General features: G+C 41.7%; 2 protein-coding genes across 3 annotated transcripts in view; one reads left to right on the top strand and one right to left on the bottom strand.

The window, feature by feature from the left end:
* Positions 1-20,186, bottom strand: part of LOC131679114 (myotubularin-related protein 14-like) — a 29,437-nt gene extending 9,251 nt beyond the window's left edge. Inside the window, exons 1-5 of one of the 2 annotated variants that reach the window (XM_058959677.1) lie at positions 19,900-20,186; positions 14,023-14,506; positions 13,238-13,961; positions 12,853-13,170; positions 12,672-12,776 (exon numbers count right to left, since the gene is read on the bottom strand). In XM_058959677.1, the coding sequence (XP_058815660.1) occupies positions 12,672-12,776; positions 12,853-13,170; positions 13,238-13,961; positions 14,023-14,506; positions 19,900-19,983 (1,715 nt within the window). In that variant the 5' untranslated portion in view covers positions 19,984-20,186. The remainder of the gene's footprint in view (positions 1-12,671; positions 12,777-12,852; positions 13,171-13,237; positions 13,962-14,022; positions 14,507-19,899) is intronic. The other variant, XM_058959678.1, reaches the window with a different exon arrangement.
* A 5,592-nt stretch (positions 20,187-25,778) lies between these two features.
* LOC131679113 (proteasome subunit beta type-2-like) lies at positions 25,779-26,716 on the top strand. The gene is made up of 3 exons (XM_058959676.1): positions 25,779-25,982; positions 26,043-26,268; positions 26,330-26,716. Exons 1-3 carry the CDS (start codon positions 25,892-25,894, stop codon positions 26,628-26,630), a joined length of 618 nt encoding a protein of 205 aa, XP_058815659.1. The 5' UTR covers positions 25,779-25,891; the 3' UTR covers positions 26,631-26,716.
* The last annotated feature ends 722 nt before the right edge of the window (positions 26,717-27,438 follow it).

Raw genomic sequence — 27,438 nt, 5'->3', positions numbered from 1 at the left:
ATCGCGTTCTTCATGTTATGGGAGTGCGGAAATAAGTTTTCAGTAGAAAACTGATTTACCGGAAGGTTTCGTCTTTCAGCTTTCCGGAGTAATAATAGCGGAGTGGTTGTAACAACACAAAATGGCCGACGGCTGGAAAGCATTGTTTGCGAAGCTCTGCAAGGGAAATTATGCCTCCTAGAAGTTCCGCATGCGGTCATTACTAGAACGCGCGGATTTGTGGGTCACAATCGAGAAGCCAAAACCGGAGGAGGTTGATGATGTTTATGAGCTGTGAAGGAAAAGTGACGTGAAGACGCGAGCAAAGATCGCCCTGTTTGTTGAAGACAGTACTGCTTCATTTTGTGAAAAAGTATAAAACGGCTCATTAAATATGAGAAAATCTAAGAGTCTATCGTAAAAAAACTACCATCGGGAATCAGACAATGTTGTTACAGCAGTTGCGCTCGAAAAATTTGCGTGAAGGCTGCGATATTGAGAAGCATCTCGAAGAATGTGAGTGTGAGAACACCTCGATAATGCGGGGCGTCACTCAGTGAGCTTTTGCGAATAATGATGATGTTGCGTAGTTTCCCAATCTCGTACAACTGCTTACGATGGATCTAGTACCCGGTCAAACCATTCGGAATTTGATTCGGAATCCTGAATGGAGTCAGTATGAATTCCAAATCAAATGCAACAACCGATTCTGAGTCGGAATCGGCTGATGCATTGGATTTGGAATCCATAATGACTCCATTCGAAATCCGAACCGGTTCCGGAATGAGTTTAACTGGCTAGTAGCTCGATTGCATAACGAGTATCAGAAGCGAGCAATTCATAGTGAGAAAGCGCTGATGGTATCGGATAAAGGGAAAAATGACAAAGCGTTTCTATTAATCGAATCCGCGTCATTTTAGAGAAACTGCCATAAATGTCGGAAAAGGGTGGTGAAAATGTAAATGAAAATCAAAAATCATCGGGGTCGAACCAGGCTGTTAAGCAAAAGGTGAAACAAGTCCAAGGAGAAGAAAGTGATGGCCAACGATCGAAGCAGGTGGTAGCGGATGATGTAATCTGTGGTGCCTATTTCGAGAGCCATATGACGAATGATCACGAATTTTTCACCGAATTCAAACGTGGAGTCATCGTGGGCGTTACACTTGCAGACGGAACTAAATCTAGCTCGATCAGAGCAGAAAGCAGTGTTTATGGGTATGAATGCTAATGGTGAGCGTGTTGGCGGAGCAGTGTTTGTCGGTTGAGAAATCATGGCGTAATCTGCCCGCACACATGACATCGGCGGATGGGTCATGGGACATTAGGGTCACAGAGAACAGACATCCATGATCGAACAAAAATATTTAAAAAACGTGTGTAAACATTTGAATTAATATACGATAAACACTAGCGCCACCACACCAACCTATCCCAACTATCTGTCAAATCCATTCCGGAACCGGTTCGAAATCTTGAATGGATTCAGTATGGAATCTTGTTCAAAGAAAACAACCGATTCCGACTCTATCGGTTGATGTATTTGAGCTGGAATTCATGCTGGAAGTCCGAACCGGTTCCGGACTAGTTTGACTGGGTAGAGAAATAACCGCTGTCAATTCTGTCGAACTCAGCCACAAAAAAACATGACGACAGTAGCGCACCTGGTTTGGATATCCCAACTACCTTCGAAATCGTTAGAGATTTTACACAAGTCGAATGCTGACGATGGACGTCCGTTCTCTGTGTTAGGGTTATGAATGCAATCGTGACACAAAGTTTGGCTGACATACTGCGGAGAACGGGTCGTGTGAATGCTACTTGAAGAGTAAGTGGGTACGAAAGCCCTTCCCACCGCTTCTAGAGCGAAAGTCGAAGCGACCGTTGGACATCATACACACAGACTCTGCGGACCCATCGAATATCCGACGCCAAGTGGAAACAAGTATTTTATCACTCTAATCGACGATCGCAGTCGGTTTTGCGGGGTTTTCCAACTAAAGTCGAAGGACGAAGCGATCATTGAACATGTTCGGAGGGCGAAAAATATTTTCGGCAGAAAGCCATGTGTACTGCGAGGAGAATATGTGGTTGAGAGACTGTAGAAGTTCTGCAGATCAGAAAGCATACAGCAGTAGTTCTCAATTCCCTACTCAGCATAGTCGAATGGAGTAGCGGAGCGCCTGAAGCATTCGATTCAAGAAATGGCCATAATATATTCCCATAATATATTGGGGAGTAGCGATTCTCACGGCCACGTTCATCCAGAATCGGTTTCCATCCAGAGCAGTTGATAGGACGCCGTTCGTAATGTGGACAGGTAACTAGCCGGATTTGGCAGATTTTCGAATCTTCGGATGTGAAGCGTATGTACGTATACCATACGCCAAACGCAAAAAGTTCGATCCTCAATCAAAAAAGCTTGTATTTATGGGTTATTCATTCAGGTTGCCACAAAGGTTGCCGCTTTTTTGATGTTCAGACCAATCGCATAAACGTTAGTCGAAATGCTGAATTCCTGGAACTCACGAATTGTGCCGATAGACGTGAGGAGTCGGGTGCGCCTCCGGAAGAGCAGCGAGAGGAATGCCGTGTTCCGTGTCGGCTAATGAAAAGAATCCAGCATGGTGATGATAAAGAGACGCAGGAAGAGGAGCGTCGTTCAGTGTAAGAAGATGCAGAAGATTCAATCGAAGAAAACTTTGAAGAACTGAACCGCCGACACACGCGAGGTATATTACCAAATAGATATGAAGACTATTGTTGGAGAAGTGCTGCTTTGCGAAGAATTGAGTGACTTTCGCGATGCCTGTTGGAAACGCGCTAGGCGGGAAGAGATTCGAGCACACAAGGCAAATAGTACGTGGGAACTGGGGGATCTACTTCCGGGTAAGAAAGCTATTGGTGCAAAGCGGGTGTTCAAGATAAAGCGAGATGAGACGGGCAGCATTGTGAAGCATAAGGCTCGTATTGTCACTCAAGTATATTCACAGTATTTCGGCGTGGTTTTTGCGGAAGTGAATTCGCCAGTTACACGACAAGCTACGTTACGTGCACTGCTGGCGGTTGCAGGAGAAAGAGCAGCTGATCCTGAAGCAATACGTTATTCGAACTGCCTACCTCAACGGTACTGTCGAAGAAGAGCTGTATATTCAGCAACCTGCTGATTTGTGGTTACGGGGTACGGTATGTAAACTTTGCAAAAATATTTATGGTTTGCGCCAATCTGTCTGATACTGGAACAAAACATTACACTCTGTACTACTTGAGTTAAAGTTCAAGCCAAGTACTGTACCCCCGTGTCTATATACGATATGAGTAGCAGCACAAGTGAGTCTGACATAGACAAACGGCCTTATTCCGCGCAGCACGTAACGTGACGTGACTAAACTCACCTAACTTTAGAATGAGGTGAGATTAGTCGCCTCACGACACACGCCGCGCAGAATAGGGCCGAAAGTTCATGATAACCCCCTAGAAGAAATTCGACGTTACTTCGCCAGGCTTCGTACGACATTTCTTAGGCAATGAAATTGGGAGAAAGGGATGTTACTACACGTTAAAGTTATCAGCCTACATCGACACTTTGCTTTGTAAGTTCAATATGGAGAATTGTTGTCCCTCCAAGGCCCCCATGGACCCAGGGTACATGTCGTCTAATGAAGCCCGATACTATTTCTAAGCCTCGTTGGAGCGTCATTATACTTAGCTGTCAATACTCGGCCTATTTAGCGGATTTAGTGTCGGATTACTTGGAAGAAAATTCAGTGAACATAATAATATGGATTGGTGTGCATCAAAACGCGCGCGACAATACTTAAATGCAATGAAAGATTGGCGACTGAAGTTCGGACCAGGTGAAGGGTTGTGTCTTAGAGGCTTCTCCGATTCTGTAATATCATTACGCACGTTGCGTGCTTGCATTTACATACGCTGTAGGAAACGAGCACTAATAAACACGATTCGCAGGAGAACGGTCGCGTTGTTTTTCTATTGCCGGTCGAAAACCTTTGTTGTCCATATTTCTAATTCTGGTTTTGTATACCTGCTGGTCGTCGCGTTCTTCAGGAACTGTCGACAATTAGGCAACGACGACGTAACCATATGTTTATCGAGAGTTGAGGTGTGCGCGGATTGATGAGTCCTGCAACAGGGTGGTAAGTAGATAAGGACGGCTTACAATCACCACAGAAATCTGAACATCTTCATCGATATGAGTGCCATTTGAATGGAGAAAGTTAGTTGATGACGAAAATTCACGATTTTCGCAATATACTAAGCAAGTAGATGATGGAAATCGATGTTTGAAGCCAATTTGAAATCAAAGATGGCGTTTTCAGGTTATCATATATTAGATTCCCGGATGAAATTAGGAGAAGTAAATAGACGATGGAAGTCGAAGTAGGCTCTATACCATCAAATTGTCTGTGGTATATGAGTTTCCAAATTCTGCTAGTGAGAATTTGATTGAGAAACATGGCGAGATCCTTATGGAGTCACGTTACCTTACTTGTGCAAATGTAACAGTTAAATTCCTTGCACAAATAATTGTTAACATTCATTTTGACGATTCCAACACCATCTTTCGAGTTCTCATTGAACCAGTAGCACGCAGTTATATACATCTCCGTCAGCGCCAGTGATGTCAGATTTGTCTTCATTTTGAAGACATTTGAAATGTTGTGAAGACATGTTTTTCATTTTGAAGACAAATTTGTTCGGATGCCTGACTGATTTTTGGCAGAACTCTGGCTCAAAATTAATAACCGATTCAGAATCCTGTCCGTTGAAGACAATTTTTTATGAAATGTGAGGACATTTGAAAAATATATCTGGTATCCCTGTTCAGCGTGCAACTGCATGAGCACCCGGTCAAGAAAAAGGCGTCAATGCTTGAAAAATAAGTTCAAAGATTGTTATGCTAACAAAACTACAAAAAAAACATTTTGAGAGCTGCAATGTCACCCTATTTCTGATGAGTTCCATATGAAGGATTTCGACCGGACTGAGAAACCCTTGGACATTTGAAGTTTAAGGATAAATGAGACAATCTTGTTTAGAGAGTATATGATCATTCCCAGGGTTTTTTTTTCTTCGAAACCAGGTGGAACAATTATAGTTAAGTTAGTCCTGGTACGGGTCAGGTGGATAGTTTGCGTAATGGCTGAGCTGGTCCATGCGGACGGTATGAACGGTTTCCTCATCAAATCCTTCAAACTCTGATGGTAGCATATCTATTTCACTGTCCTCCTCCGAAGCACTGCTCACTACATAATCCGATTCGACCATTTAGCAAATTCTTCGCTTCTCTTTTCAACTTTTCCTTATCAAGCGCCCAATCCTGCCACTGCTCTGCATTTATGCGACTCCTTTCAATATCTTCTCTGATCATTGTACGCCAGGTGAAAGCTGATTTGCTCTCCGTCTGAGCTTAGTGACAGCAGAATTTCCAGCATGGAATTTTCTATATCGCGAAGGGCGTTCCTGTTACTTTTGAGCAGCGTGGAAACTTCCACGGAGTATCGAGCAACTGGAGATATACAGGAGTTGTAAAGCCTTTTAACGACCTCCCATTTTAGCTTGTACCTCCTCAAGAAGCCACATAGTGCGTGAAAAGTCTTGTTGGCCTTTTTTATCCTTTCCGCTGTTGTTTCCTTCCGTGTCAAGCTGCTCGTCACGAATGCACTACTTTCAACTCGAATGGCCCGAATTTCCTCATGGAGTCTGGTTCGACATTATTAATGTCGTAGGGATCTCTGTAGAGGACGCAGGTTTTACTCGTGTTTATTTCTAGACCTACCGAGGCCAGCAGTGAAATTAATAGACCAATTATCCTTTCAACGTCTTCATCCGTGTCGCATACGAACAGTAGATCATCCGCATAGGCCAGAATGCACGATATAATGATGCGTCCATAGTGTTCCAGGTTGATTTCCGGCGTCAGTTCCCGCACCGTTATTAGCACGCGGTATAGCAGTAAAATAAACAATATCGGGCTCAGTGGACATCCTTGCTTAACTCCCTTAGCCTTGTTAATTACTGGGGTTCTTTCACCAAACCATTGGAGTGATGTTCTTTCCGCAATGCACGCAGTATTGATACGATTAACTAATCCCGGTGACACTCCCATGTCTATCAGAATCGCCGATAGTTTTGAAACGACCACTCTATCAAACGCCTGTTTTAGGTCAATCGATACCAGTATTGAATGTTTGCCCTTCCTCCATCTTTCGTCTAATATCCTGCGTAGCGTGAAGATTTGATCGCATGCGCCTCTTCTGCTTTGGAACGCCATTTGGTAGGATAACATTGGCAGGATTTGTTGATCGAGTCGGTTTAGCAGCATTCTAGTGTAGATTTTATAGGCAACTGAACAGAGCGTTATGCATCTGTAATCGTCCGTAGATTGTGGGTTTTGTTTTTTGGCTATTGGGACTTGAACCGTTGAAATCCATCCACTAGGAACCACATTAGACCGGAATACCTGTCGTAACAAGGCAGCTAGCTCATCCATCAAGGCGTCTGACCCGTACTTTAGTAGTTCTACAGCTATACCATCTAGACCCGGCGCAGTGTTGTTTTTCGTTTTCCTTACAATGTATTCAATCTCCTCTCTTGTTGGATCCGATCCGCTCTCATCCGGGGATCATTCGAACGATTTCCAATTTTTGCATTCCACTGCTGAATGTTTAGGTACTTTCTCCACCGTGTATCCTTTCTCCTCCTGTGACTTTTGATAAAACGGAATGTCATTGTCATTCGATCCAGAGAGTTATCATTTTCAGTTAGTTTTAAGAAATTTTCGACTTTCTCCCGAAAATGTTGATTTTCCGCCTCTTCTTTAGCTTTCCATGCCCGTTTCCGTTCTTTCTTCCTTTCTCCATCGCTCCTGTTTGCCAATAACTGTTGTCTTGCCAAAAAGTAACGCTTAGAGGCTGCGGCTCTCCTTGGCGTTTGGGGCAAACCAGCCTTTCTAATGGTAGCCTCCGCCGTCGTTTTTATCGCATTCTCCATTCCGCACCATTTTGTCTCTACTGTCTGTGCCCCAGTTTGAATATCCGTTAATTGTTTATCTAGTTCGTTTTGATATTTTTTGTGACTTTCCTCATCCCTTAACGAACCAATTTCCAATCGCACTCTTTTATTCGTTCTGTTTTCTTGTGATGTTTTTCGTTTTAAAGTCGTTAGTTTGTTTTTTGCTCTTTATAAGTAGCGCACTACCACTTTATGATCGCTCTCAATCTGAGGATGGAAGAAGCATTTCACTTCAGGGAAGTTGAAATCGTCCATTTTGTGCATCAAGATATGATCGATTTGCGAATGGGATCTTCTATTCGACCAGGTGAAGTTAGCTGAACGTGAGTTGCTCAAAGTGACATAATCTTTTAGTTTTAGCCCGTGGAGCAGATTCTTCAGCTTAATGCCATTGTCATTGGACATATCGTGGTGTAAGTTTTTACCGATCCACTGCCGATCATCCTCCACTACGACCCAATCGTGCATTAGGGTCGCCCAAAATCATTACTCTCTCCCTTATGTTGTCTGGTAACTTGATTATGAAGTGGTACAGTGCGTCGAATTCTCCGTTCGTTCCTACTTCTGTGCTACGGATATACGCCGATATGATCAAAAATGGTTTAAAAAAGATATCGCATTTGTATGCGCAGGCATTGGCACTTATCCTCTTGAAGCAATCTCCCTTGAATATGGCCTTGTGAATCAATATCGCTGTTCCTCCGCCCATACGATCCCGCTCTTCAAATTCGTTTACATTTAACCAATGATAGTTTGCCGTGTCCACCGTGCAGTTTGCTAGCCTCGTCTCCTGTAACGCCACAATCGTGTATTCCGCTTTCGCAAAGAAATCATCTAGCGTAGAAACAGGTGTTTTTCTCGATCGGAACATCCTCTAATATTCCAGCTCACTAGTATAAAGCGATCCCACTCTTTGGTACTGCCTGCGACTTCCAATGATGGAAAGATTGATCGTGTGTTTATTTGAGATTGATCGTATTCCGGTTCTGCCATTCCGCCAGCATAGGTATAGGGGGTACGTATTCTTCCGTTTCGTTCAAGTTATTCTGTGTTCTGAGATTCAAACGTTGCACCACTGAGTCATAATGATTTCTCTCAGCGTGTCTTGATCCTCTTCCACCTACGCGGTACGCTATTCTTACTGTTCTGTTCGTTACTCTTCTAGTTAAATTTTATTACCGTGCCATTTTCGTTATACACGTCCACTCTACAGTTGTAAATCCCTGCTACTGCCGCTATGGTTTCCTCACCCCCCATTCTCTGAGATGTGTTAAACGTCGCAAAAAACCTTCAATTTTCTCGGTTACGTTGATGCCTGCATAAACTCCTACATCGGAGACTCTCTCCATCAGACATAGAAGGAAATTTTCTCGGTTGGCTTTAATATGTTCCACTACCAATGCTCTCAGCCGGACTATTGCTGCCACGTACTCTTCACTTCCGATATCGCTATGGAATAACTGGTTTGCCAGCGCCGAAAATAAACAATCTCCATCGCCTGGCATAATACGCACCAGCACCACACCTCCATCGTACATCATTTGCTCCATTTTATTTCAGTTTCTATTTCCGTTTGTCTTTTCTTTGTTTTTTTTTCTTTTAAAGACCTGTGAAAAAGTGACCCACTATTTATATATCGCTGGAAGAAAAATCTCTTATTAGCGGATGACCTTCCAAATAGGGTTCTATCACATTCGCCCGAATGACATTCACCCGAAAGACATTTACCCGAATGACGTTCGCCCGAAAACCATATACCAGAATGGACCATTTACCCGAATGTCATTAACCCGAATGGACCACTCGCCCGAATGTCATTAACCCGAATACCACATTCACTCAAGCATAATATAAAATCGGTAATTGTCTAGTTTAGTGACTTTTGTGATAGAAGTCCGACTTTAATGCGGTTTTTTTTGCCAAAAGGATGTATTTTAACCTAAATAAACCAAATCCGAGCGGGAAATGTGAAATCTTTAACTAAAGTTTGATAAACTGAACAATAACAAGTGAGCTTATACAGCGGAGCTAGTGTGATGCGGCTTGGCCGCATATCCGAGGCCAAGGATCCGAAGCGGCGCAAAGCCGCTTAGGTTCCGTTGGACGAGGCGTTGATCCACCCGTCGCCGGAGTTATAAGCAAACCTGTGATCCTCTTGTTTGCCCGGTTTACTCAAACATAGGGGCTATAGCTAGTTTAAAGCCGACTGAGCGGCAGCGAAGTCGGACAGTGCACCAGAAAGCGATGTGGCGTATCCACATTAGTCAACCGTACACTGACCAATGTGGCTATGCGACATCGCTTTTAGGTGTACTATCCGACGTCACTGAGGTTCTGTTGCCAACGCCACAACTGCTCTTCAGGTGCAAACTGATGCATATAGGACGTAGTTGTCAGCTCGAGCGGTGAAATCTTGTGATAAACCGGACAAAATAATAAGAAATCTTTCGGAAACACGACCGATCGAGGTAAATATAAATTAACCCTTTCATGCCCAACTTTTTTATAGTGCACGTAGGATTTCAAAACTATTTTTTCTTGAAAACGGTGGGGTCACGAAACGTGAAAAGCCTTTTTTCATATAGATTGGTGCTTCCCTCACAGTGCTAGAAGCTGCTCAATTTTTACCTTTCAATGCTCAATGCAATTCTCCTAGAATATTTACAATAGTCCACTTACGTGGAAAACGTAGCCAAAGACACTCTAATTTGATAAGTTTTATCAGTTTTCAATAATATTGAATAATAACGAAGATATATGAAAAAATCTTTTTTCGTTGTCAACGTAAACTGGCCCTGGCAGCACTGCTCCATTGGAATCCAACAGACAAATTGCAATAACTTCAGTTCTAGAGCTGATCCTGGTAATTGTTAGTACTAAAATGAAAGGCAAGGTTTATTAGCCTTACTTGGTTTTGTGAACAAATCTTGCCTCAATCAAAAGTTATAGCTGTTTAAAAACGTTGTTGTCCACAAACAACATGGGCATGAATGGGTTAAGATGTTCCGTTAACGAATTGAATCAATTAAATTAGTAATTATATCTTGCATGGTGGGAGTCCATTTGGCACAACACCGTTAGTAAATAGTAGCTCAAAAATGTTACGTGGCGAAGCTAGTGTGATGCGGCTTTGCCACAATTACCGAGGTCGTGGAACCGAAGCGGAGGTCCCTACTCGGCAAACCTGTGATCTATAGGTATGCTTGGTTTACTGAAATATAGCGGTAGATTCCTTCTTTAAATATGAGCAGTTCTTTGAGTTTGTCTACCAAATAGCCCTCGCAATCAAACCGGTGATCCACTCGTTTGCCCGGTTTACTCACACTTATGGATTGATTCCTTCTTTTAAACATGAGCAGCTCTTTTCCCGCTATTAGGGGTTGATTGCTTCTTTCAAACATGACAAATCCTTGGATCTGCATGCCAAATAAGTCTGCAAAGAAACTGTTGATCCACTCGTTTGCCCGGTATACTCAAACATAAGGGTTGATTCCTTTTTTCAAAACAAGAGCAATTTCTTGAATCTATATACCAAATAGCTCTCTACGTAATATTGGATTTCGAGACAGTTCAAGTTTTTTCAGAAAAATAAAACAACTTGGTCGTCAGACAAAATATTCGAAAGATCACCAAATACAACTAATTTACAAACAAGTTGTTGCATTGGCTTTCTTGCCCCATCGAGGTATTCCAATGGCACTCGAAGAATTGAGGAAAAGTTGTCCAAAGGCTCTCGACGATTTTTTGGATTACATTAGTAAAAATTGTATTTTTGGTAGGAAGGAAACTAACCAAAAAGTTTCTCGATAACCCTTCTTTGCCCCCCCGCTCCGTGGTCAGTTTTCGAAAATGTATCGACAAAGTTTCCAAGAACCACCAATAATGTGGAAGACTAGCACAATAAATGGAACGGTTTGTTAAACCGTGGAAATTCTATGGTGTGTTGAAGCAGTTGCAGCTTGAAGAGAAAAACCCTAGTACGTATGTTTTACGTACACTACAAGCGGTGCCAACAGCTAAAAAGTCTATAAAGAACTCACAAAAGGACTTAAAACTGGAAACCCTAGTTAAATCACACAAACCAGGTGATTGGATTAACTATTTGACTGGTATAGCTTTAGTGTTAATTTCTTCATATCATCAAATGTAATAAAATTTGTATTTCATCTTAATAAATAAAAATTTTTCGATTGACATTTCGATGTTTTTCGGGTATATGGAATTCGGGCGAATGGCATTCGGGTTTATGTTGCATTCGGGCGAATGTCTTTCGGGCGTTCGTGGCATTCGGGTGAATGACATTCGAGTTTATGTGACATTCGGGCAAATGTCCTTCGGGTAAATGGCTTTCGGGCGAATGTCATTCGGGCGAACGTGACAGAATCTCCAAATAGACGCCTGTTCAGATGGGAACACACTCTCTTCAGATTTTTATTGCTGTATTATAGCGTTCGTGTGTATTGAATTATGATAATGTTAACTAATACCAAACTCATAGATTTGCGGAGCAACGTGAACATGACTAAATTATTCACAGAAGAGAAATCAATCATAGAGAGCCCCTCATCCGCACACACATCCAGCTGAAAAACTGCCCAGGTTTGTCTTTGCTTATATTGGGAAATTATCCACATTAATTGTCGGTTTGGTCCACGTGGCTGAAGGTTCTTCAAAACAACTAGGAACGTTAAAATATTATTGACATATTCCTGATCACGCAAAACTAAGGCGAAGTACTGAGTGACTTCCAACTAGCCTAATTTTAATGTAAATACCTTCACCTATGGGATACTGCATCATTCTAGCACTATTTGAATATGTAAATAAGAATTCAGGCCAGACGTCAGGGTATCCCTTAGCATCTATCCGCTACCAGATGCACGCGCCGTTGGGCTACAAGAAAGCGGGGTCTACCGCAATCCTAGATCCTTAATCTACCAATTGCTAAGCATAAAAATTTGTAGATTAAGCTCCCCGACACGCCCACGGCAAAACCACCACGGCAAAATTAATAACCGATTCAGAATCCTGGCCGTTGAAGACATTTTTTTATGAAATGTGAGGACATTTGAAAAATATACCTAGTATCCCTGTTCAGCGCACAACTGCATGAGCACCCGGTCAAGAAAAAGGTGTCAATGCTTGAAAAATAAATTCAAAGATCGTTATGCTAACAAAACTACAAAAAAACATTTTGAGAGCTGCAATGTCACCCCATTTCTGATGAGAGTTCCATATGAACGATTTCGACCGGACTGAGAAACCCTTGGACATTTGAAATTCAAGGATAAATGAGACAATCTTGTTTCAATCTTGTGCCCAGGTGGTGAAAAAATGTAAGCTGGGTGCAACGATTGTAAATGAGAACCTAGTAATCCTTTAATCAAGACGAAGTAAAAAGGATGGAGTATGTACCCCACAAGGAGCCTCTGTTCTACCTAAACAAGTCTCAACAATCCCGAAGAACAATACTGGTACGTCGTTGAAAGGTCAAGAACCGAATCAAACTGCTCGACCATCGAAGGAAACAAAACATAATGCGATGGAACCATTAAAAAATTCAATCCCAGAAAAGTTTAGAATTTTCACTTTGGTGAAGGTTTTTGCACAATCAAGAAAGAACTGTTTCCAAGCACAAGCAGCATAAGTTAGCTACTCACCGTTTAGCTTTCGGCGACCATTGGATATTATGATTCGAACTATCATGAGACATGCATCCAATACTGCTACTGCTATCGTTACTGTGTGATGAAAAGCCATTGTTGCTGCATGAATAATACAACCGTACGAAATTTGATTACCTACTCACACAATGATCGGTAAATGCTAGTGCCGACTTACCCATTGAACGAGTTGATACCCTCATCTCCGTTGCTTGCACCACCGGACGTACCGCTGTTCCTGTTAGCACCATTATTCCTACCGGTTATTGCTATGCTATTGCTTGCACCATCGTTTGTTAGCCCGATACCAGTGCTGACACATGTCTGAGTATCGTGAATGGAAGAACTTCGCCCACTAGTGAAGCTGCACGTCGAGTTGAGTGATATGCTAGATCCGCGACTTTCTCCGTCAAATAACAACCCATCGAGCATACTTTCGCTATCAGTTCTAATTACGCCTATACTACTACTTCCGCTACTATGATGGCTACGGGTTCTACGGATACAAAGACAACCCATCAAAATGGCCATACCGTCAATGAGCAGTACCGATTAAAACTTACCTATGAGTTAACACGCTAAACTCGTCATCGACTATGTACTTGAGTATGTAGAAGCAGAAGTAGAATATCACCTCGCCCTTATTCAATCGATCAGGTAAATTGTGACCGAACAACAGCCAGTCGTATGCGATCGTGAAATAAAGCATTTGGGACGCACTCAGCGACTGGTGAACTGCACCATCTGCCCAGAGGGAAATTCGCAGCAGCGAGACAAACAACGGTGTCCGATCCCACCCGCTTATGCAGTGGACCAATAGTCCGGAATTATTTTCCTGCAAGTACTTTAAAAGCAACCGGAGGTAGTTCTGGGTGAGCTTCACAAGATCCCACTGCTTGTAGTTATGCCAGTCGATGTTTAATTCGGCTGTCACTGCATCGTCCGGCACTCGGATACCGGCATCAACGTACGACTGATTCCAGTCGAAGATCAGTCCTTCACCACGGCAATCGTTATCGCGGTACTCACGGAAGAACTCGCAACCTGGATATGGCAGTGCGAGAATCTTGAAAAAACTATACCGATTCTCCTTGTCCACCTTCTCGGACGATGTGACGTTCAGCCAGAATTTGACCTTCTTGTTCTCTACCATAAAGTCGATAATGGTCCCCACGTTGAGAGCCTTCAGCAAACGTATATCTTTCCGGCGTAGTCGACCAAACAGTGGCCAATCTTTGGAATCCGATTCATCGGACGACGAATCCTCCTGTGCTTCGTAAGCTTCGTCTAAGGAATAAGTACAATATTATGAATTTTCTTTAGAAACAAACTTACGCTTTGTACTCACCTCCTGGCTCTGGAAGCGTCGCTTCGGCTGCGTAGGCAAAGTATTCCAGTCCGGACCGACCGTAGATCTCAGGCCCCCCAGACAGCGTTGCCGATCGGCAGATGTACTTTCCCTTGTACAGTATTACCGGTAGTGGAAAACGGGCACGGCATCGCGCCAGCCGGGCACGCAAAATCAAATAGCGAAGCCGTTGGGCATCAATCCGTCCGTCCACGATCACCTGATCACGGTTCGCAGCATTACGTGCCGAGTCGGTAACTGCATCCGATCCGATTGACTGGGGGGATGCATTGCTTCTGGGACGGCGTTCGGTGATGGTGGCCGGAGAGACTGTGGAAAGCGATACGTTCGCTTTCGTTTCCTGTTCGGGGATGAGCAGCTTGGCCGGATAGTGAGCCGAGAGTTCGCCATTTGGATTCGTTAGTTCGGTCACGGTGTAATCCATGCGCATCAGCACGCTGCATCGTTGCACGATTTCGTCACCCTGGAGGGAACAGAAGGTTGGAGTTAACATGGGAAAAGCGTTTCTAAAATCTAGACCGTCCGTTTAGTTGTTACTTATTCGGTCTCGACGGAATGATAGATTATCTCGGAATTGGGAACGCTTATACTGATCGTGGACAGATGTTTAGAAACATATAAATTAACCCTGGGTTCTGGTTTGAATTCGTTCCATTCCAACCAGTGTCCCGGGTCTACAGTTCTCTGTGAAGTGATCCGGAGCTCTAAAGCACATTTCCAAATAGTTATTTTCTGGATTCTACTGATTTTCACCTATTTTGAAAGAGACAAAGCTACCCCGGATGGAACCTAACCTCAAACTATTTTGTGTTTTCAGTTGTGTCTGAATGCCTCGGATCACGAAGTGGTGTCCTGTGTCCGGATCGGTGAATCAGCGGCGGTGGAGGTTGGCAACTATTGATATCTTTGCGAGATATGCGTGGTTGCCGGTTGTATACCATTCCCCCGAAAGCCATTTCCCAGAAAGCCATTCCCCAGAATTCCCTTCCCCAGAATGTACCATTCCCCAGAAAGACATTTCCCAGAATGTACCAATCCCTAGAAAACCATTATCCAGAATGCTCAATTCCCCAGAAAGTCATTCCCCAGAATGCCCCATTCCCCAGAAAAGTTAATGTTTTTAGTAATTATTTGTGGTTAAGCCAATGGTTTGCGCATACCTAATTCAAGGAACTTATGCTGTGTTAAGCTGCTGAGGATGTGCCGTCGAAAGCAGCGGCCTCCGCAAGCATACATGTTATCCTCCCGTATAACCGGTTTACTCGAACATAGGACTTGGTTCCTTCTTTCAAACATGAGCAGTTCTTTGCATTTGTACGCCAAGTAACTTGCACGCAAACTTGTGATCTTTGCGTCTGCCCGGTTTATTCAAACATATATGTTGATTCCTTTTTTGGAGTTTTGGTTGAATCCATATCAAAATCGAAATGAATACATATTTTGACAAATGGTTTCGTGGGTTTTTAGAGCATTTATCTTTCTTTTGTATTGGGAATGTTTCGTACGCAAATGTACGATCCAATCGAATGTATTTAGTCCAACAGGTTGCACTAAATACATTCGAAAGTATTTTCATACCTTACACCAAATGGTACTTATACCACAGAGTTACAGACATAATAAATATGGCGCCACTGACACATGCGCAAGTATACGGTGGATAGGGTGGATATACCAATTGTTCCTGGGCCTAAGGGTTAACTAATTTGTAAATGAGTGGTTGGAACCGGCCGAATGGGTGCAACGATATTTTTGCGAGGAGCTTCTTCCGACGGCTTATCCTTCAGCTTAACATCATGCATCAGTTCCTTGACTTTGGTAATGTACAAAGTTTTGGTTTCGCCACATAACCTTACTTACATAACACTGTTTCATTCTTTTGGATTCTAAGAAGGAGAGGCTACCGCTTTCTATGGTTGTTGCGAAATGGCACTGTGAAACACACCTGTGCTGAATGTTGCGATTTGTCCTATATGTATGTTTATATTATTAAAAGAAAAGTAAAAATATTGCAATTGTCTAATGCTGCTACCAGTGCACTCTTCGAGGGGAGCAATATGGCCAAAGCCAACGTACTGAAAAAATGTTTTGATTTTCATCAAAAAAATTTCCCACCTCAAAAAAATGTGTGGGAAATCGTTATAACTGTGTAATGAACTTATGAACCAATGCTCATTCTGGATATGGTTTTCTGGAGAATAGTTCTTTCTGGGGAAAACACTATGGTATTTTAGTTTCTGTGGAATGGTTTTTGGGGAAAGTCAGCCATTCTTTATTTTAATTCGGAATAAATAATGTCATCCTAACTTTCGGTTTCAACACAATGCAAATCATTTCAAATGTGACCGAATCGAAGAATATCGTTCGATGGAAGTTGGAACGACTAGTACGTTTGAAAAGATCAAATCACTAAAAAAATTAATCTTTTCCGAGGAATGACTTTCTGGGAGATGGTGCATTCTAGGGTACGGAATTCTGGGGAATGGTACATTCTGGGAAATGACTTTCTGGAGAATAGTATATTCTGGGGGATGATATTCTGGGGAGTGGAATTCTGGGGAATGGCTTTCTGGGGAATGATTTTCGGGGGAATAGTATACAATCGTGGTTGCCTCATTCCCAGACCGACGGTAGCAGCGGCATGTCTGCCCAAATAGGTCGATTGTGAGCTGCTGAAGAAGATCGACGATTTGACCTATCAAATTAGCGAACTACAGAAACAACTTGTGAGCGATCGCTGTAAGAGTAAAACGCAAATAGACAGAGTCCGAAACAATTTGGCGGACGAAGACCGATCTATTTCAAAACGCACTAAGCAGGGTAAGATAATAAACGACATTGAAACGAAGATCGAGATAATCAAATCCAGGGTTAAACTTGCAGCTACCTGCTCCGAAAATCTGAACAGCTGGCGACTTGCAATAAATAAAGTTCCTAAGCAAAAAAATAAAAACATCAAAAGCATCATTGAAGGGATCTTGCGGTTTCTTGGACTACAAGACGATGGATCGCATGTGGTAGTGTTCTCAACTGCCAATAAGACTCTCGAAATAGAGTGACCGCTCGATATCCTCTACCGTAATGGTAATGTTCGGCGGCCGCAATGTCAAAGAAAGAGGCACTTTAGTGGTCAGAAAGATGTCAAGCCATGGGCTCTAAATAGTGGGTTCCCCCTTGAATATCGTTTTACCGTCAATGAGGTTTAATCTCTTCAAGCGTTCCGAACTTGCGCTACGACTGAAACAGAGAAAGCTTGTAGTCGGTTTTAGTCAAAATCGTATTGTTCGAATTCCTGGGAGTCAACAATGAATCAGTACACGCTGCGTTACATAGCGGTACTTTCCGAGCCCCTGCTCGACCGGAATGACATTTGGTGCGCACTTTGTTTACTTGGCTGATCAGCTGTTCATCGGCTTTCTAAAGAACAGCTGATCAGCCAAGTAAACAAAGAGAGCGCAGCAAATGTCATTCCGGTCGAGCGGGGGCTCGGAACGTAACGTTTGTAACACAGCGTATTTTGATTGATACGTCTCACTTGAGGACACCGAACATTTAACTCAGTTAGTGGAGATAGAAGACAAAGACAACAACTCGTCAATTTTCTACGACGCCTAATCTGCATACAACTCTATTGTCACCCAACTTTAATCCTGATGAACACAACTCAAATCAACGATCGCCTATTTATTATTATTTATATGATGTTACATCAATTAATTTGATATAATCTGATCAACGATTCTTCTCTACAACACTCGGTTCGCGGCTGACTCTCTCCACCCACGGTTGCGTCTGATACCTTCCAGATCTTGCTGCACCTGGTCAGCCCCCCTAGTCCGCTATGCTCCTCGTCGTCTTGTTTCTGCCGTATTTGAGCAAAACATTTAGCTGGGTTGTTGTCCGCCATTCTCGCAACGTGCCCTGCCCACCTTCTGGATACTTGCTTCGCCGTAGAGTCTGGCGAGCTCGTGGTTCATCCTTCGCTTCCACACACCGTTCTCCTGCACGTCACACACGGCGCTCGAAACACATGGTCCAGTTTTCGGGTCCATTGAGGACCACCCTAGGGGCAGATCACTTGTGATGCATTTTTAAAAATCAGCGCATCAATGCATTTATTTCCATCAAAATAGAAATTCATAATGTATTTTGCGTTGCGTGCAATGTTTTTGCGTTGCCTGCAATGTGGTTTGCGTTGCGTGTAAGACGTCAAAACCCTACAGTAAAACTAGCGCTACATTTAACAAAACGTCGAACAAAGTGGATCAGCGTAGGACGTTTGTTAAACAAACTTTTCTGCGAGGGAGTGCCAAGCTGATGCAAAAATGGAAATTAAATGCATTTTTTCTAATTTGATGCAAATTTGTTATACATTCTTAGAGTGATCTGCCTGGTCCCTATGCCACCGGTCTTATCAGCGTTCTGTACATGGTATATTTAGTGCGCGGGTGAATTTTTTTTGATCGCAGTTTCTTTTGGACCCCATAGTAGGCACGACTTCCATTGATGATGCGTCTTCAGATTACTCAACTGTTAGTATTATCAGCCGTTAGCAAAGATCTGAGGTATATTAATTCCTCCACTACTTCGAGTACATCCCTGTCGATAAAACCACTGCTTCCAGGGCGGGATATTTCCTGTTCGGTCCCTCCTATCAGCATGTACTTTGTTTTAGACGTGTTCACCACCTATTCTACTTTTGCTGTTTCTCGTTTCAGTCGGGAAAATTCCAGGTTTGCTCATGTCAAATAAAATTTCCAAATTGTCCAGGAATCAACACCCGGTATGGCATGAAATTGCTCAATCTTCAAAGTGAATTTGGGAAGCAAACTCGAATAAACTATACCTGCGCCCACAATGCAAAAATTAACAATTTCCTTGACAAAATTGTTCATATTCATGTGACCATATGAAAAATGGTAAAGTTAGATAAAATATATTGGTAATGCGCTTCAAAAGCTCTGATCTTCTGCTAGAAAACGAAACCCAGTGCCTCGAAATTTCAATGAAAAACGACAGTAATGAAATGGCCATAAAGCAGGAACTGCAATGGGTGAATCATGCTTCTACAATTCATATGCCTATTAGTCTACTAGCAAAATCTATCGTATGCAAGCTGATAATTTTGTGACTTATATAAAAAAGAGAAAACTGTTATAATATTGACCAGTACTGTATATTAAAGTATTTCTATTACGATTAAAATATTGTCATATTTCAACCTCATAAATAACTTTTTTGTAAACCCACAAAACAGCGCAAAGTGAAAACAGAATGATGGGTGTACACAATATTCTAAAAATAACCTTACAGTTTGGGATCAACAACAATCGCGGACAAGAAAAAAATCAACTTAATCGAAACGAAAACATGCAAGAATCGTCGATGTAAACACTACACAAAGAGGGCAAGAAATACGACAAAGAACGCTATACAGATTTTTCATTTTCGTCCCTTCGGACTCTAGAAGAGCTCGTATTATTTTACACTTTAGAAGCATTCAACCAGTCACCAGGACTTCGGGGAAACAATGCTGCTTCGAGCATTACTGAGGCCACGCAATAAACCCCTCTCGAAAGTAGGTGAATAGGTTAGGGTTGCTTTTTGCACTGAAAAAACCACGTTACAACACATGACATTGACGGGCTGCAATGCAATATTGTTGAGTTTCCACGCCAACAAATCGCCTTCCAGCACCCTCGGTCGCGCTGGCTGTCCTAACATTCGCTTCCCATGGTTCACTAGCTCAACGGGAATCATTATCGGACCGGTTCCATCAAGAATCGCGATGCAGTATGATCCAATTTGGCACAAAATCAAACCAGGGTCATTGCCGCTAATGATGGCGATACGTACCACTTCACACTCTTTCGCACGGTATAGATTTTTGGCAAAGTACTCCAGCAGCTGCTGGATGTCCTGCTGCAGTATTTCGCTCATTTTGATCGCGGTGGTACCACATTGACGGACACTTATCGCATGTCGCGAGCGCGAAACAAAATGCCTTTCGGGGAAAATCTTGACGGCCGGATTTATTACACCAGAGGACTATGAAAATCGTTTTTCTTGACGACGCACAAAAATGCCACAATGATCCACGAGCCGTACGAGGAAAACAAACGTAAACTTACTACTACAGTACAATAATCTGCTGCGTAACTGCGGGAGTTTGCTATTACCAATACTAATGTATCATTCATCCTGATTTTGGAGACTTTTTGACAGCTACTAATTTAAATCGTAATACACCGAAAAATTTGTTCAACGCAAAAATAGTTTCCCGGATAGAAATTTACAATAGCATTTGCCCTATAGACTTTTCTACGGCTCATGTACGTACACGGCACATGACACAAACATTACATCACTAGCTGGTGGAAAATAATAAACAAAGACGGCAAAATCAAATGGGATTGTTTTCAACCAGGAAGCTGCAGAAGTGTTCGTGAGACCGGGCGACAAGAACTCAATGGACAATCTTGAAACAATAGGTATTACCACAGAGAACAGACGTCCATCTTCAGCATTCAACTTGTGTAAAATCTCTTACGGTTTCGAAGGTAGTTTGGGATATCCAAACCAGGTGCGCTACTGTCATCATGTTTTTTGTGGCTGAGTTCGACAGAATTGACAGCGGTTATTTCTCTACCCAGTCAAACTAGTCCGGAACCTATTCGGACTTCCAGCATGAATTCCAGCTCAAATGCATCAACCGATAGAGTCGGAATCGGTTGTTTTCTTTGAGCAAGTTTCAATACTGAATCCATTCAGGATTTCGAACCGGTTCCGGAATGAATTTGACGGATAGTTGGAATAGGTTGGTGTGGCGGCGCTAGTGTTTATCGTATAATAATTCAAATGTTTACACACGTTTTTTTAAATATTTTTGTTCGATCATAGATGTCTGTTATCTGTGGTATTACGGTTATTACTGTTCATCACAGTTCTCGCTGTAGATTTACAATAAAATCAAGTAACAATAATTTTTTCTGTCCAATATAATGATACAGTATAGCATAGCATATACGATTGCACAAACCGGGGGTGGCTGTACAATGATCAGCTAATATTTACCAAGATGTCCTCCATATCGTGTCGCAAGAAAAAAAAAATTGGGCTTTTTCTTCACAGTGGAACAACAGAACTGTGTTTTAAATACATAGTGAGTACTCAGAACAGACACGTAGACCCAATAGACTGGAGAAAAATAAATTTGAACCCAGTAACGCTGAAGGCATGGCGAGACATGAATTTTAAACTGAATGGAACACCAGCTAAAACTGCTGCTGGGGACAGCAAGATCTAATTGCAAAATTTTTAGTTTTATATAAAAGAACTGTCAAAACTTTAAATCTAGATTTGAAACACTCCTTCCTCGTTGCCTGAACATTCCCTAATAGTTGTGCCACAGAGAACAGACATCCATGATCGAACAAAAATATTCAAAAAACGTGTGTAAACATTTGAATTAATATACGAAAAACACTAGCGCCGCCACACCAACCTATCCCAACTATCCGTCAAATCGATTCTGGAACCGGTTCGAAATCCTGGATGGATTCAGCATGGAATCTAGCTCAAAGAAAACAAACCGATTCCGACTCTATCGGTTGACGCATTTGAGCTGGAATTCATGCTGGAAGTCCGAACCGGTTCCGGACTAGTTTGACTGGGTAGAGGAATAACCGCTGTCAATTCTGTCGCACTCAGCCACAAAAAAACATGACGACAGTAGCGCACCTTGTTTAGATATCCAAACTACCTTCGAAACCGTTAGAGATTTTACACAAATTGAATGCTGAAGATGGACGTCTGTTCTCTGTGGTTGTGCATTCCTAAGGGTAGCGTTTTATTTTATATAGGAGTTCAAAGTAGAACTGGAACTGAAACATACACATACCCAGCAGTGCGTCGGGTTTTAAAATTTCGAACAGTTTTACTTTAAAATTTAAAACTGTTATACGACGCCATGCTATTTGTTGCTGATTTTAAAACACGTTTAAAGCATGTTCAGGACTGTTTCAGCTCTAGATTCACAATTTTGACAGTTCTATAATATAGAACTGCAAATTTTAAAACTAGAACTTGCTGACCCCAGCAGCAGCTTTACCGGATGTTCTATTCAGTTTAAAATTCATGTCTCGCCATTCATTCAGCGTTACTGCATTCAAATATATTTCCCCCCAGCCTATCGGGTGTAAGTGTCTGTGCTGAAAACTTTGCATGTATTTAAAACACAGTTCTAAACGTGTTTTAAAATCAGCAACAAATAGAACGGAGTCGTATAACAGTTTTAAATTGTGAAACAAAACTGTTCGAAATAATAAAACAAAACGCTGGGGATGTGACTGTTTCAGTTCCAGTTCTACTTTGAAACTCCTATACAAAATAAAACGCTCCTGAACATGCCCTTAAGTTTAAAATTCATGCCTCGCCATGCCTTCAGCGTTACTGCATTCTAATTTATTTTTTCCCAGACTATCGGGACTGTGCTGAAAACTTTGCATGTATTCAAACCAGCAACAAATAGAACGACGTCGTATAACAGTTGTAAAATTTAAAGCAAAATTGTCGAAATTATAAAACAAAACGCCCTGCAAACACTCCTGAACGTGCCCTAAGAACTGTATTTTAAATACATGCAAAGTTTTCAGCAGAGACACTTAGATCCGATAGACTGGGGAAAAATAAATTTGAATGCAGTAACGCTGAAGGAATGACGAGACATGAATTCTAAACTGAATAGAACATCCGCTAAAACTGCTGCTGGGGACAGCAAGTTCTAGTTTTAAAATTCTCAGTTTTATATCATAGAACTGTTAAAATTATGAATCTATAACTGGAACACTCCTGAATATGCTCTATAGAATGATACTATGCATATAATCCACTTTTCAAATACTTCAATCTAAGCTAATTCTTCCATCCGCAAAAATTTAGGCAATGTGTTCTGTATTCGATAAGATAACCGTTTCAGTATCCATTGATCACACTCGTTTCTTTCAAGCCCGAGTGAGATTGCAGGAATGCTAATTCCAAGAAGAATCCTTGCAGCAAAGTTAAGGGAAAAGGGAAAGCTAGACCGCTTGCTTACACCGGAACGAACTAGATGGTTGAATGATCTGAGATCCCGAGTAATCCCGACGAATTCTCAGAAAATGACGTACTTCCGGGTACTTTGAGATTCCCTTTCTTAATCTGAGGAAATTAGGCTCTATTAACTTCGTTCCAAACCGTTCAGTAGAGTGGAAGTGCCGTGATTTGTTTCTCGCGTGAAAACCAGTTTAGGTAAAACACGTGACGTGGCTGATATTTCAGTAAGTTATAAATTTCTACAGCGCAAATTCTTTAGTTGGGTCACGACTGCGCCCCAACTAGCGAATCGTATCCGTTAATTGGAGCAACTGATAGCTGGCCAAAATTACCCGAGTGAAAAGCTGAGCTGTTTTCTTTCAACAAAAAACAAACTGAATTATTTCACGGTTCACGAAAGTAGGCTGTTTCCTCCCAGTTTAAAGTTGATTTTTGTTACAAAGTGTTCTTTTTGCCATTAATTTTTTTTTTGATATGTTCCTTCACATAAAACAGGAAATGGATACCCTAATAAAAATAAATTATACACGAACTTTAACCCATAAAGTTGCAACGATTCCACATATTGTTTGGATGATACCCTGAACAGGTCGTTAGGCTCTCTAATCATACGATGTTTATTAGGGTACGCCGTCGGAGAAAAAAAGCTGATAAAGCGCAAGCATACTACCAAATACAAATTATTTGTATTTGATACTATGTTGCCACTAGCTAAAAAATCATTGGATAATGTGATTGAATACATCAGAGATGGATGATCTTCAAAAGTTAACAAACTAACTTCTCTGCGGCACAACCTAATTGATGCTGAATGGAAGAAGCGCAATATCCATTTATTTCACTAAAAACATTCCGAAAAATGAATTCAAAAAATTAAGTTCCATTGAATTTCAAAGTATGCTTTTTTCTAGATCGCCACAGAAATTAACCAAAAAGCCCCTTGAAATCGATGACTTTCAAACGTCAATCAGATTTTGACTTTCAGTTTTGACATAAGTGTGTGTGGTTGGGGCATGCTGGTCCGAACCATCATTTTCGGCCGGTAATCGAAGCAACCGTCAACCAGTAACAGCTGGTCAGATTCGGCCGAGGCGAGAGCAGTTCATCTGATCGTCTCGTTGCCCCCGCGTGCATCGACATCAGCATCATTCAACAGTAGCTTAATAGGTGAGTCCGTTCTAGTAGTACTAGTGGTGGAGTGGCGTCCAGAGAAGACGACCCGTGGAAAACCTTGAGACCGTCCTCCGGTCAGTTTACGAGCTCCCGCTTTCAGACGGGCCACGCTCATGATGTGATAAAGGGCCCTATTCTCACAGTCACGTCACTTGGTGACTAGAAGGAAATTTTCTTCTAGTCACTAGGTGACGTGACTGTGAGAATAGGGCCCAAAAATTTTCTCTTTTGTTTACTACAGTCGTGATTCGCTGGTTGGTCCACAGCCTTGTCCAACTAATGAATTTGATTCGCTAGTTGAACCGACTGACAAATACAGAGATGCCAGATTTGCAGACATGTCTGGAAATTCGCAGACTTTTAATTTTAGCTGCAGATTTTTTTGAAGACGCAGATATTTGCAGATTTTTTAGTTTGGTTGCAGATATTTACAGATTTTTGAGAATGAAGGCTTTTGGTTATACTAGTTTCAAATTACAGCTTTATTTACTTCAGGTTTTCCTCCATAAACTATTTCTCTCTATTATCTTGGGCTATAAATCTCGACAAACATATGATTACGGCCTAAAAGCCAACTGTCAAAATTCACTTTGAATGGAAATTCCGGACAAACCGTTACGCGCCAATCACAGATGTTAGTAGTAAACAAAAGAGAAAAGTTTTCTCTTTTATAAACTGTTGTGAACTGTGTTCGATTAGTAACGGTTTGTCCGGAATTTCCATTCAAAGTGTATTTTGACAGTTGGCTTTTAGGCCGTAATCATATGTTTCTCGAGAAATGCACCATTTTCATTTAATATAAAGCATCATTATTAAGTCATTTTTGGTAAAAAAGAGTTCTCGACAAACCTATGATTACGGTTTAAAAGCCAACTGTCAAAATTCGCTTTGAATGGAAATTCCAGACAAACCACAACTCGCAAATTACAGGTGTTAGCAGTAGATAAAAGAGAAAAGTATTATTTATCGTTTGCTGCTGTGTACTGTACTCGAGCAGTAACGGTTTGTCCGGAATTTCCTTTCAAAGAGAATTTTTACAGTTGGCTTTTAAGCCGTAATCATATGTTTGTCGAGAGTTTTTTCTGACATTTTTGGTGCTTTCCAGATTTTTAAAATTATTATTGCAGACATTTTGAAAAAGTATCTGGCATCTCTGGACAAATATCAAATACTCTCCAATGCAGATGTTGGCAGTGTAAATGCATCTGTTCACATCTCTAAATATTGTCAGATTGTCAAAGTAAATTTGACACGAGATTTTGACGTTCAGATGCTTTTAATTTGGACAATGGTTCAACTAGCGGTCTAGTTAAAAAGTGTCCAACCAGCGAATCACCACTGTACACCAAAATCAGTGATTGGCAAGTTCCAATCCCCATCATCGCTGCTGAAGATCATCAAACAAAAATGTCTACACAGTTCAAAACGTCAAATCCTTACGACGGCACAGCTCTATTCGAAACAGACAAAAGACGACAGCTAGAATTTTGTTTGTCATCGCCGTATCGCCCAACAGCGGTTTCTGAGCGTAGTTTAATTTCGTTGTTCTCAAGTGAAAACCTTCTTTTTTTCGTCATACACTATGGAAACGTTAATGGGAATTCGTGGTCCGGACTTTGTGATGCTAGCCGCCGATAGTTCTCATGCCCATTCGATTATGGTCCTGAAGGATGGTAAACAGTGACGGACCATTTCGCCATAACCTTAATTTATGACTCTGTGGTTCTCTTCAGATGAAACTAAAATATACAAGATCTCCGACAACCTGATGATGGCCACGATTGGCGAGGCGGGAGACCGAGTGCAATTCACGGAATACATTAGCAAAAATATATTGCTGTACAAGATGCGCAATGGTTACGAATTGGGACCAAAATCGGCAGCTCATTTCACCAGGAAGAATCTAGCCGATTACCTGCGGTCTCGCACTCCGTATCAGGTCAATGTGCTCGTTGGCGGGTAAGACTGAGCAAACGGTTTGTTGTATTTTATAAATCTACGTGCTCATTATTTGTTATAGATATGATGAAGCTGATGGTGCCCAGTTGCACTACATCGATTATTTGGCCAACTCGCTACCGGTGAAATATGCGGCTCATGGTTATGGAGGTCTGTTCGTATCGAGTATTCTAGATAGGTACCATCACGCAAAGATAACACAGGACGAGGCGTATGAAATTCTAAAGAAGGGAGTAACTGAAATTCAGAAGCGGCTCATTATCAATCTTCCGAATTTCAAAGTTTCCGTAATTGATAAGGATGGAATCAAGGAGCTGGCGGACATCTCAGCTGACAGCTTGAAGCAACCGATTGCGGCTTGAAGTTGTTAGCTTTAGGTGATTTGATTTTCTCTAACATTGAATACATGAAAAACGATTCGTTTAAAAAAAACCTACAGTCACTGCATCATTTGAATAATGAGGTAGAAGTTTCTTTTACGCTATACCTCCGTTAACTTACTGTTTGTGATATTGCAGTAGCTTCTTGCAGGAGAAAAATTATGGAAAGTTCATCGATTTATTCTCATCGTAGCATAGTGGTCGAAAAAATGGGGTGTTCCGAATCATGACCGAATGCATTTTAGATTTACAGGTTACTCGATATTAGGCTAACGATCGCGTATCGTTCGCGAACCTTTTATTACAGCTAACGAATGTGTGATATATCTCAAAGCTGATGACCTCTTCCGAGTTCTCTGGAACAACATTGTCTTCCGGCGTTTGTGCTCGGCCATGGATTTTTTATGTGCCTTACAAGTGGTAATTTGGGTAATAGTTTAGATACATCGTCCAACTAGACACCTTCGAAACACAAAAATTCTAACTTAATTTAAAATGTTCGAAGCCAATAACAAATAGGTTTGTGTCAAAGTTGATTGCTATTAGGCCCTGAGTCTAGGGGCATATCATTCTAAGGACGCACAACGAATTTGAAAAATGCATATTTTCATTTTTGCATCAACTCTCATAAAATAGTCTGTTCAACAAACCTCTTACGCTGACCCACTTCGTTAGATGTTTTGTTGGTTGTAGAGTTAGTCTCTTCCAGGGTTTTGACCTTTGACACGCAGAGCGAAATATATTCTATAAATTTTCATTTTGATGTAAAGAAAATGCGTTCAATTTCGTT

The sequence above is a fragment of the Topomyia yanbarensis genome, chromosome 2, assembly GCF_030247195.1.
Source record: "Topomyia yanbarensis strain Yona2022 chromosome 2, ASM3024719v1, whole genome shotgun sequence".
Classification (NCBI taxonomy): Eukaryota; Metazoa; Arthropoda; class Insecta; order Diptera; family Culicidae; genus Topomyia; species Topomyia yanbarensis.
Note: the sequence above shows the minus strand (reverse complement) of the source record. Positions and strands in the feature narration are given on the sequence as shown.

What these genes read in the sequence shown, in the direction of transcription:
- LOC131679113 (XM_058959676.1), top strand. Translation starts at nt 25,892, where the DNA reads ATGGAAACGTTAATGGGAATTCGTGGTCCGGACTTTGTGATGCTAGCC. An exon ending in GATTATGGTCCTGAAGGATG is followed by an intron (nt 25,983 to 26,042) that starts GTAAACAGTGAC and finishes GGTTCTCTTCAG; the next exon opens with ATGAAACTAAAATATACAAG. An exon ending in GTCAATGTGCTCGTTGGCGG is followed by an intron (nt 26,269 to 26,329) that starts GTAAGACTGAGC and finishes TATTTGTTATAG; the next exon opens with ATATGATGAAGCTGATGGTG.